General features: G+C 38.1%; 1 protein-coding gene across 1 annotated transcript in view; it reads left to right on the top strand.

Annotated features, from left to right (window-relative positions):
- The window catches only part of CNTN1 (contactin 1), an 84735-nt gene that overhangs the window by 53847 nt on the left and 18538 nt on the right, over window positions 1-12350 (top strand). Inside the window, 4 exon segments of the mRNA XM_009880886.1 lie at window positions 1707-1810; window positions 8132-8318; window positions 9820-9932; window positions 11083-11239. Coding sequence (XP_009879188.1) covers window positions 1707-1810; window positions 8132-8318; window positions 9820-9932; window positions 11083-11239 — 561 coding nt within the window.

The raw sequence follows: 12350 nt of genomic DNA, 5'->3' as shown, positions 1-12350 counted from the left end.
ATATTGTGAGGCCCACATGACTGCTTCTTTTATTGGTAGAATTACTGAATTAGAAGGCTGGAGAAAAGCAGCTGATATCATCTTTCTGGCTCAGGAAAGACTGCAAAATATTTATAGAACATAGATGCCAAATAGGGGTATAAATTATTTGGAGTTCATAAACAAGCATAAGCACTGAAATATTGTTTAGAGTATTGTATCAGCAAAATGGCTGGCAGTTGGAACTTTTCAATAGGAAACACACAATGGAGGAGAGTCTGACAGTGATTGGGGAATAGATTAGATGATCACATCTATTCAACCTGTACTTGTGTACTTCTGAATCAGCAAGTGAAATTACAACTATCAGAAAACACAAGTTCTCTGAGGTATTAGTGAGATTTTAAAGCAATATGGTCATACAATATTCCATATGGATATGTATAAATATACACACATACATAAATATGACAGCATTTCAACTAAGTTGTGTATTTTGTAATATATCTATGTGTGTGGAGTTATAACTGTGGGCATATTTATTCACTTCTGTAGTGACTGGGGAATTTCTGTGTTCCCATGTGTTTTAAGCCAAGTTCCATATCTGACAACTACTAGTCATACCTGCCATTGCTAGTAGTGAGTAATGTTTGCTAGTAATGAGTGCACAGGCCTCTTGCTTATCTAAATTCCTGTCATTGTGAAAACAATTTTGCAATAACATATCATTTTTTAATTATACATTTGCATTATTAACAGTCATTGAAAGACAATTACAAAAGGTAACTTTGCATATAAGATTATTTTGTTACCTAGGATACTTTTCATGAGCGATGTAACTGATTTTTTTCTTAACAGTGGCTGTTTTGATGCATAGTTGACTGGATGCCCAGTTGGAAGATTAAGTATATGAAAGCTTTCCTCAGCTCAGGCTGCCATGCCTGTCTGTTGCAACTTGTTTCAAAAGATTCACGACAGAGAACTGTTCTTAGCTTGGAAAACTTTTATAGGCATTGCTAAGTTTATGCCTTTTTAAATTCCTTACCTCACTTAAAATGTAAGCAACAGTGAAGTTAACAGCTTCTTATAATTAAACTAGAACTTAATATTTAAATCCTGAAAAAAAGCATATCACATTATAATGGTCTGTATTCTGCATTGGCTGCTGTCCAGAACTAAGAACACAAACAAAATCAGCTTTGTGACATATGCCTAATAGAAGGGTGCTCTTGGATTATTTCACACCTATGTTCAAGTTTATATGTGCCACTGGCCAGCTCTATAACTAATATTCAGTCTCATAAAAACTTTGTATCAGGACTAAGTGACATATACGTGAATATTTGTGTGTAGCTAGGTTAAAAAATCTGATGTACATAATCTGTGAGCTGCTGTCCAATTTAGTAAAAGATCACTGGATGCTTCATTCTATTTATCAAAGCCTGGTTTTAATTTACACAGATTTCAGCATGGAATCTGTTGAAGCATAAAAATACATAGTCTGAGCCAAGTAATAGAATCATTGCTTTGTTTTTATAGTCATTTCCCATACAGATCATCACCGAATTTAAAGTTCACTCAAGTAAAAACAGATTAAAAACTAACACGCTTGGCCCCCTGATACTAAGAAAATTATACGAAATACTGAAGTGAGAGGAGCCTGTGTAAGCGAGTATAACAATGTCACTGGTTGAAATTGGATGTTTAACATGTGTTTCATCTTCCAGCTCCAACTGAAATACCTACAGATGTGAGCGTGAAAGTTTTGTCATCTTCTGAAATGTCTGTTTCTTGGCACCATGTTACTGATAAGTCTGTGGAAGGATATCAGGTGAGTTTAGAGAAGATACTGTATATCTTCTCATTCATTTAATTTCAGTAGTTAAATGCAAGATAATTCCTACTCTAGCATTCTGTCTCTTAGGGTTCACTTCTCTGTAGTTGTAATTTTCTGTACAGATTTCACATTCTGAGAAACAGATTCTTTTTAACGCTATATACTTCATTACTAAAACATATTAACGAATGTACGTGCTCACTATTCAACAGAAAAAAGGCATCATTATTTCGTAACAGAATCTGATCTCTTTATGTTACATAATTGAATGCCTATCTCTACCTTCTCAGAACATATTGAAATTAAGTTTTGGGTGTAATTGTCAACAAGGACATGAAATTGTAGCTAACTCATGGCTCATTTAAATTTTCAGCAGTTATTAATATGTCACCCACAAATCCTATAGTAAGTGGGACCAGGTGACAAATGCCCAGAATCCAGTATAACAGAGACAGTGCTATTGTGCAGACAACAATGTGTTGTTCATAGTTTCTACTCTCCACATGAAAATGAGCTTAAAGTTATGTTCATCTGGTCCAAGATTAAGTGTTACTACCAGTAAAAATTGTTCTTGTCCTTGTACAGTGATAACAACAGCCACAGGGTGGGTGCAATCAGAAATGGCCACGTAGTACTCCAGCAGGGAAGCCTTAACATCATCCATGTAGAGTGGATGCTGACAAACTCTGCAGTTTACAGCTGGCTTACTTTGGCTGCATTCCAAAATAGGGATTTGGGCCTTTGTTAGTGACTTGCTTTGTGAGTTAAGTTGCCGGCTGCTTGATGGTAGCCTCTATGTTCCAAAATGAGCACATAAAAATGTGGAGTAAGCTCATAGAAGGCATTTTTATGACTGGAATCTATGAATAAATGTTCTTTTAATTAGTAGTACTTGTTACTGTATTTCCTGATCTCTGTTTCTGTCTCCATGAGATTTATGTAATACTTTTGGTGTACTGTAACATGATGAGAGCAAAGATCTCAATAGGAACTAGCATAGTGTCCCATATAAAGCATGATTATACACAGTACCCACATAAAGTTTTACGATTACAAACAGAGAACACTGGGGCTGAAAATTAAGACACTGACATCAGCAGTAACTCCTAATTTACTAAAGCAGCCCACTGGTTTGGTGTTTCATAGGGATTGTGCAACTAGAATAGAATAGCCAAATTCATGGTCTTAACTGAGAGCCAGGTGGAGTGTCCTGATCTGTGAGCTCAAGGAGCCAGCCATATAGGAGTGTTGCACTCCTGAGCTGCACAATCAGCGCAGAAACTGTGCAGGAAGCCTGTACGCCCTGAATAACCAGAGCAGACACTCAGCAGGCACACACCAGGGGACTTGTGGGGGAGTGGAGAGAGCAGCCACAAGGAGAGCATGGAGAGGTTGGGATTGCAGCAGTGATAGAGCATGACAACACATGTTGAGAGTTGTAATGCGGAATGGGGTAGGAAGGCTGGAGGGGAAGGATGAGTGGGGAAAGAATGTGGTGGGAAAATATTCCTATAGGCAACCCACTTTTGGCCATTTTTTAAAATTTTGCTTTATTTTACATAAAGCAATCTGAATTGCTGTCAGGGGAATCCAGGTAAAGAAGGGAAGGGAGAGGATCCAGCAGGAAAGAACAGGATGCATGGGACAGTAAATAGAAAAAAGGGAATAAAGTTGTAAAGAATTCTGTGTGGAGGGTCTTTGGGCTGAAAAGAGAATAACTGCTGTTCTGAAGAAAGGTGGGATACCCTGGGAATGGGTGGAGAGCTCTGTTAGACAGAATATAGAGATGCTGGGTATGGCCTTATTTTGATAGCTGGAGTGTAACTTCATCCACTCATTCCTAGAGAAATACTGCTCTTCCACAAATTCAGTATGAACTGGGTGGCTTGAATACGTAAAGTGAGCAGTGGCATTAGAATGAATGTCTTCTCTTTTTCTTCCTCTTTTTCTGAAGTAACCTTCTAGTTATCAGGTCTCTGGAAAGAAGTTCCCATCTGGCTACACAATAATCAGACTGATAGGCATGAATTACTGCCCCACGGAGCTCAGCAAGTTGTTAATTCTGAGATCCTTTTCTCTAGAGCAATCACCAGCTTCATTCTAGTGATGGAGAAAGCAGCAAAGGGCAAGCCTGTGCTTCTACACTGAGAGCAAAAAGAAAGTCTTGTGCTCCTGAAGATCATAGCTCCCATCAGTCCCGAGGGAGCCATGAGACAGGGCAAAAATAGAGAGGGCTTTTCTGGAAGGTCAAAGCTGTAGATAGCTTTTGTGAAGATACAATACAAGTTATGGGGGATAAAGCACTCAAACTATGTTATAAAATTCCAGTGAATATGTCTGGAAGGCTCTATCTCTATAGGCATCAAGAAATAGTCCAATATTTATTTTTTAATTACTACTCAGCTGTAACACAAATTAGCAAAATCCCTTCTTCACCAGAACACCTTCGTGGTTTCATTTTGGTGTTTCTTATTACCTGAAAATTGCATAATTGACCTTTTAAATGCTAGAGTTTAAGAGGTGGGAGTACCCTAAGCAAAGTACCTGAAGGTGTTTCACCTGCGACACAATGCTTTTTACACCTGAAGGAGTCAGATCTTCTTGACACTAACGCATACTGTCAGGATGACTGCCCTTATGGTGATGAGTGCGAGCTGATACATTTTGCCATTACGGAGGAGTATCCTCAGCTCACACTTAAAGAAGAGATAAAGTATGAAAACTATCTCCATCCATATAGAGAATGTAAGATTTATGAGTTCTTGCAACAGCCTGCTAAAAGCCATAGCTCTTCAGTGCATGCAATACCAAAGACGCTCTCTGTGTTTCCTGCTGCTTCTATGCAGACATGTAATAGATACATGTTTATTTTATTAAACAAATTTATCACGATTCACCACCATTGTCCCTTGTTTACTGAAATATCCTATTAGCATTCTTTCTTAATATGAGTAAAGTATCTCTTTTATGTCTCTGCTATGTAAAACTTTCATGACTATGACAGCTGTTGTTCCATGGCACTTACGGAAACAACTTCTGGTGTATTTCAGTATATTAAAAATTGAATAGAGGAGAGGACCACAAAAGAGAGGTTTTTTCCCTGATTTCAGCATGGAAGGCTGCACTAATCCATGATGGATAAGGCATTCCCTTCCTACAGATCACTATTGGCTTATCTCCTACAACAAACCCTAGAGCTGGGCTGAAATACCCTCCTGTGTCCCCTGGGAATTTGTTACCCTACCAAGGTAAATGCAGCGCACCAGGAAAAAGCAGACTGTCCAGGATTATTGTCCAAGCTCTTTAATAAAAAGAGAGAGGGGCTATAGAGCAAAGTGAGAAAATATGACTTCTTGAAACAATGGGGCATTTAATTCTAGATATCACTTCCACAGAGGCAGGAGAGTGAAAGAAATTTCCAAGTTATTTCAAGAGACTTTTAAAGTATTTAAATAATAAGTGAGAAGAGCAATGTAGGAATAGCCTAAAGAAGACCGTTCTTTTACTTAGCTTTCAAGGGAGTCATCCAAATTTTTTTCTTTTCCAAGAGTAGTTACAATAATCCAAATATGTAGATATGACTGTATATTAAATGAAGAGGTAAAGAAAAACATTCTGTGTGACACACAGCTCGCACACTATAGGAGTGGTTAAGTCCACAACATTGCAGCCAAGAACAATAGTATTTGGGATTTAAATTTAGTTTAATTTTTACATTATATTACTTCTGCCTGAAATATAACATGCTCTTAGTGTAGTAATTTGCATTTTCATGCATTGTTCTCACTTGTCTTGTTTGATGCTGTATGTTACTTGTTATATTACGCCCTTAGTAGCACTGTAGTGCAAATGAACTGTAGGGTTGTAGTAAGTTTTGCAAGTCAGAGGTATTGAAAGGCTTCCAGCATATGCCCCATGATTAACAAAAGCTTCCCATAAAGTGTGTTTGCCATCTTTAGGTAAAGCAGGTACTTAATTAACATAATAGAACATACTGAAAATGAATTAATTAGTCTTCAATGGCCAGTTAATATCAGCAACAAAGCTGCCATCGATCCTGTCATAGCTAATAAACTTTTGGCCACGTAGAACTTCGCAGACATCTCTCTGCTGCAGGCTGGAAACTTGTTTGAACTTAGGGACAGAGATAGACATGACGTCTTCTAGCTCATGATGCACACACCCTCTCACATTTGAGTCAGCCACTTATAGTTGACAGCTTATGGTATACAGCTGGTTGCATTCAACCACAACAGCTCATCTACAACAGTTTGTTAATTATAATCATATTTTTTAAAAAATCTGACTTGAAGATCATAGTCAGAGCTTCAGGTGAAATGGCTGTGACAGTTTCAGATCCACACCAGTTCAAAACCATTCATCAAGTGGAGGTTACCACCCTGCTGGAGAAGCCTGCAGGATGGATTGGGTGCACATTCCTCACTCATTTTGGGGCAAAGGCTGTTGACTCAGTAAAATAGTCACCTCAATAAGTGGGAGTTTCGTGCAAGTGAGTGCCTAAATTACAGTAAACTGATGTTTAGGATGCTAGTGGATTAAAATTCCAAAACGCTGTGCAGGACATACATTTATATAACTTAAAATTACCCGTAAATGCTTGCTGAAAGGCAGGTACACATGCAGTATTTAAAAATGGGAGCCAGTTTGGCCTGCAGATAGAACATGATTTCTCTCTGCACCAGGAAAGAGGAGGAAAAGACGTTATGATATTGTCACATTTATAATAACCAGAGCATGAGTGACCTCTAACACTGGTGGGCAAGACTGAAGCAACAAACGCTGCCAAGAGACTTTAGTATTTAAATGATCATAAACTCTGTGAAGTGGTATTGATTGTTACAATGTCCAAAGACATTTGAAGTAGGTGAAGAGAAATCCTCTGCTGCACCTCTCCTCATTCAGCCACAGCACAGTCTGTGATAAAACAAGTGTTTTCATTAAGCATTTTAATATAAACATCAACAGGAGAAAATAAGGCCTTGCCAAGCTGCCAAGCAAGGGTCATGCCCATAATTTGTAAAGAGGAAACTGTGATATTAACACCTCAACAAACTATCTGCTCTTCTAACCTATTCCTTAAACGAAGTTTCCAAGGAAAGCTAATGTCAGCAGAACAGAAGATTAAAGCAGTTGCTATTTAAAAGATAAAATAACAGGATACTTGATGTCACCAGTCAAATCTTACAAAGCAAGATTGTTCCTAGAGTCTGAAGTTGCCAACAACATTATGTTCTTCCGAAAAAGATTTGAAAAGGCCCTCATGTAACATACCCAAAAATAATTTTGAAGGCAGGCAGAAGCCTAGCAGAAATGCTGAGAGTAAAAACAGTCGAAACCAAAATGTAATGGGAATGGCTTTCCACTCTTTCAGGTTAGTGCAGTAATTTAGTCTTATGCAAATGGTTATAAACCAGACAAAACCCAGAGACTGACAGTGTTTTACTCTCATTTGCATCTCACAAGGCCATGCAGAATAGGACCCTGTGTATGGGACAGACCCTATGGAATGGCATCACTCCACAGGAATTACTCTCTTTTAAACTGGTGCTTTGTAATGCGTAATGAATTAAAGTAGAATGGAACAATTTCTTGGGAAAAACAGCCTCACAGAATTTCTATGTACAGTTAATTGAAGTTGGATTTTAAGATGTTACAAGCTTACATTGATGCTTTTCCCATAGTTGAAGCATTTTCAGGTTCTTTCTCATCTACTTTGACAAATGCCATATTGTACTATGAAATCCAATTGAATTTAGCCAAAGAACTTTAGAAAATGGTTATTTATACATATCTAGACCTGCACATACTGATAACATGACTGAATACTTCTCATTCCTTAGATAGAAGTAAAAAAGGATTAAATTTGTAAGACATTTTAAACAAAATATTGTGGAAAACATTAGCAGAGTTTAGTCTACAGTGTAGTGTAGGAAAACAATATTAACATTCGGAGCAAAATGCTCAAACAAAACAGCAAGAAGAAAATGGTCTTGTTCTCTGAAGTCATTATCCATCTCCCAGACTTCTAATGACTTAGCTGAGAACAAGTTAAACCATTGTGTGAAAAGGTTTCGTAATAAAAGCTGAATTTGTTTCTGTTTCTTTATGTCTATATACAACTTGGTTAAAATCACAGACTGTAGAAGGAATTCGATGCTATTGATGTTAGATTTCTTTTAGCTCACTTATTACCCGGAGTGTGTAGTGTAGAAACAACCAGCATACACCATTTTTTATAAACTTTCTTTATGACTAAATATGTTGAATTTAATCCTTCAATTTGCTTTCTTACAGATTCGTTACTGGGCTGCTCATGATAAAGAAGCAGCTGCACAGCGGGTACAAGTGAGCAATCAAGAATATTCAACCAAATTGGAAAACCTGAAGCCTAATACTCGCTACCATGTAGATGTTTCTGCCTTCAATAGTGCAGGCTATGGACCTCCCAGTAGAACCATCGATATTATTACCAGGAAAGCACGTAAGTAAATGAAGCATTAGGTTAAGTGCGATGTGATGTACTTCATTATTGCATATTGCATCACGTCCATCAAGTTTTCAAACTTGGCTTCTCATGCATATACCCAATGTTCTCCCTTTATGTGGTATTGGTTCTTTGAAAATTTCTCCTAAGGCTCTCCTTCCTCTCTTTTGTTGCCATGTACAATGTGGATATCTTACAAAAGCTGGTAAAGAGACTAAGACTATCAGCTCATAGGAGGGTCAAGCTCGGGGTTGCTCGGGGTTTTTTCCAGTTGGATCTTGAAAACCTCCAGGGATAGAGACTGCACAACCTCTCTGGGAAACCTGTTTCACTGCCTGACTTTGAGCATGTAGTCTGAGCCTTCTTTAATCAAATTTGTGCCTTTTGTCACTTGTTCTCCTGCTATACCGCTTTGAAGAGACTGGATCCATCTTGTTAATCTCCCTGTAAAAACAGACAGTGGCTCTTTGGCCCCCTCCAAAGCAGTATCCAGGGTGAACAAGCCCAGCTGTGTCACCCTCCCTTCACGGGGCAAGTTTTCCAGCTCCCCACCAGCTCAGTGGGCTTCTGCTGAACTCACTCCAGATTAGCAGTGTCTTTCTAGTACTGGGGGGCCCAGAGCTGGACATGATATTCCAAAGGATGAACAATTCAGACCAGGTATTACTTAGGCAGCTATACCCTGTCTTTCTGTTTAGTCAATAGTGAAAAAGATTGTATTCTGATGATTAAAATGTGACCAATTGCCATTTTCATTAATAGTAGAGGGAGCCAGGATCAGGGAGCCTTGAAAAGTGGGTGATCTGAATCACACCCTTGAATTTACATGCCATAATAGGTTTCTGGATATAGCTCCTGTCTTAATGATGATACCTAGCATTAATAAATGCTGAGCAATGTTCAAGTAAGAAACACATCTTTTGTCTTTAAAATACATTTATATGGGCTAAAAATATGTACAACTAATTTTAGGATTTCTGTCAGTACATAGTGTATTGAACAACTTGCACCTGCAGGGTTCATTTGTGTTGAATAAGAAGACTCCACTTTATAAGCCTATTGTGTGAAATACAATTAATGGTATCCGCAGTGAGGTACTCCCATTTCTACTGAGTCAAATGCTCTAGAAGTGCCTTTAAATGGTTAATTAAATATTTAATCTCAATGAATAAATACATCTTAAGCCACATTTCTGGGAGGTTCTGAACATAGTGGCATGCCAGCAAACACACATGGTCAGCAACATAGTGAAGGGTAATCTTGGCCACTTCCATTCTGGCAACACAGAAAGGCAAAGCCACAAAGCAGCCACTGCTGAAGCCATCCAAAATTGCCTGGCTGGAGCTGTAACAGCTCATTCCAGCAAGGAGACTATCCCTTAATCATATAAAGATCAGTCTAATTTCCCTTTTTACATTTTTACATGTTTTAATAAAAATGTCATTGAATGTTTATGAAATCTCATTTATGTGCACATTATACATATGTTGCTTTTCAGCTCCGAGCCAACGTCCAAGAATTATCAGCTCTGTAAGATCTGGTTCAAGGTACATCATCACCTGGGATCATGTGAAAGCAATGTCAAATGAGTCTGCAGTTGAAGGATACAAAGTATGAGCTATGAAATTTTTTTTAATCTTTATGTATGCCACAGGAGGTACATTTTATAGGCAGTGTTGAATTTTGGTACCTTATCAGACTTAAACATAGTTGCATGCAAAAGATGAAGGTATCATGCTCGTAGATCACAGACATCCAGTAGGCTTAGGGCAAAGCCAGTCGGCTTAGTAAATATGGCAAGAAAACACTGGGACACTGAAATTCATTAAATTCATTTGGGTGGTAAGCCTTATTATGGGAAAGTTTAGATCGGTAACTGCAACAACCTGATTTCCCATATAATTACATTTATTGTCTATTGCTTAAAAATAATGTTTCAAAAATTGTACACTTTAATAGTTTTTCCTTATACCAGAATGCATTGTTCCAGCTCCCTTTCCCATCTCCATGGGAGCTGCAGTTCCTGGAACATGAGTTCTTCAAAGCCTGGGAAGGTAGAGGAAGGGAGGGGACACTTAACCTTGTTAGATGCAATTACTGTATACCTAGAGCAAGTGTATATACTAACTATAGGGTGTATAGAAAGCTTCAAAAATTAATTCCTGTTTAACCTTGCTGCTTGCTTGGCAGTAAGAAAATTAGTGTCATGTTCTACGTGTACAAATTTTGCTTGAAGAGTTGAACTGCTTCCTGGGAATTGCTGACAATGTTTTACAGAGATGATTCCAGAAAGAGTGGAGCTCTTTTCTAAAGGTCCCACAAGACATATAACACCAAATTTGCAATAGTTTAAAAGCACTAAGACTTAATAATAAAATTAGTAATTGTCTCATTTATGAAAATAGTAATAAATTTTATGTCAGAAGACCCAGCTAAGTTCTGAGGTTTTTATTTGATGCTCTTTGCCACCCTGCATTATTATCCTCCATCATTTAATTGCTTATTTTGAATGTAAGGGCTAAAATTATTTTTCAAAAGGTGGCATGATTTTATTAACAGAGAAAACAATGAAAAAACATTGTGTCTAGATTCACCCTGTGTAAAAATTGAAAAAGTAATATCAGCCACTAAGTTTTGATATATATAGACTTCATATATAAATAAAAACCTAATAAATTTTCATTGACACACTGTACATATGTAACTGTGTTTTCATGGAAATGTAGCATTTCAATAACTATACTTACTGTGACTTCCCTAGGTACTGTATAGACCAGATGGACAACATGAAGGCAAGTTGTTTTCAACTGGAAAGCACACAATAGAGGTCCCAGTCCCCAGTGATGGTGAATATGTTGTTGAGGTCCGAGCACACAGTGAAGGAGGAGATGGAGAAGTGGCTCAAATAAAAATTTCAGGTGAGCAGATAACTTCCCTTCTTCTTTCCCACACTCCTTGGAAATCTTGGACTAAATATTTTCCTCTTGTACACTATCCAGACATGGGCACACCATTCACATCTGAAATTTGAGAGGTAGTTCTTCAGTAGTGACTGCACTGAGAATTAGGGTTTATCTTAACATCTTTCTTAAGACTCGTAATGCACGTAGGACACTTCAGCAGCAGTCTAGCTCAATCCCAGGAGCACTGCCAATCTTCCAAAAATCAGACTGTTTCTACTGGTGCCCTCAGTTAGGCTACCACCTTTAGTAGTGTCCTACAAGCATAACTACCTGGTGCAGTCCTCAGACTGTGAGAGAAACTACCCATTCTTAAAGGAGTGAACCTCTGATCTGCTGGTTTTCAATAATATGTACTGCTCATATGACCTAGTGTGAACACATGGGTATGAAAATTTTTGTTTGTATGAAGCATCTATTCCAGTCTTGATCAAATGGAATCAAGAGGTGGAGAATCCATCATTTGCTGGATACGTTGTTCTCAGGATTAATCACCTGCACTGTTGACATTTTTTTCACCTAATTTTTTATCTATATTTATCTGGGTTTGGGGTCTGGCTATTGCTTCATTTTATAGCTTTTGCCTACATTAAAGAATCTTTTTGTGCCTCATATGTTTTCCCCATTAAGAAATGTATATCAGTCAAGTGACTGATCAAATGCTAAACAGACTGAGCGCCTTGAATTTCTCCGTGATAACATTTTCTTCAGGTCTTAAATGGTTTTGACAGCTCTTCTTTTCACCTCTCCAACTTCTGAGGACCGTAGGCACTATAACTATGTGCACTGTTTCAACTCTGCTGTCTGCGGAGATAGTCTCGCCTCCCTACACTTGCTACTCCCAGCATTATTCACGAAAAGCTTTCATTAGCCGTTCATTTCCTTGCACTGGGCTATAAAATGGTGTTAATCTTGTTTGTCCAACACCAGCTCTAAATCCTTCCTGGAATCTTTGCTTTCCAGGATACACTGTCCCATCCTGATCTGTGTGGCAGTGTCTCTTCTTTCCTTGTTTTATAATTTTGCATGTGGCTATGATGAAGCACAGCTGGTGTGAATAGCTTAAGTT

The sequence above is a fragment of the Charadrius vociferus genome, unplaced genomic scaffold (assembly GCF_000708025.1).
Source record: "Charadrius vociferus isolate BGI_N301 unplaced genomic scaffold, ASM70802v2 scaffold52, whole genome shotgun sequence".
In the NCBI taxonomy this organism is placed as follows: Eukaryota; Metazoa; Chordata; class Aves; order Charadriiformes; family Charadriidae; genus Charadrius; species Charadrius vociferus.
This window is presented reverse-complemented; position numbering and strand designations above follow the sequence as displayed.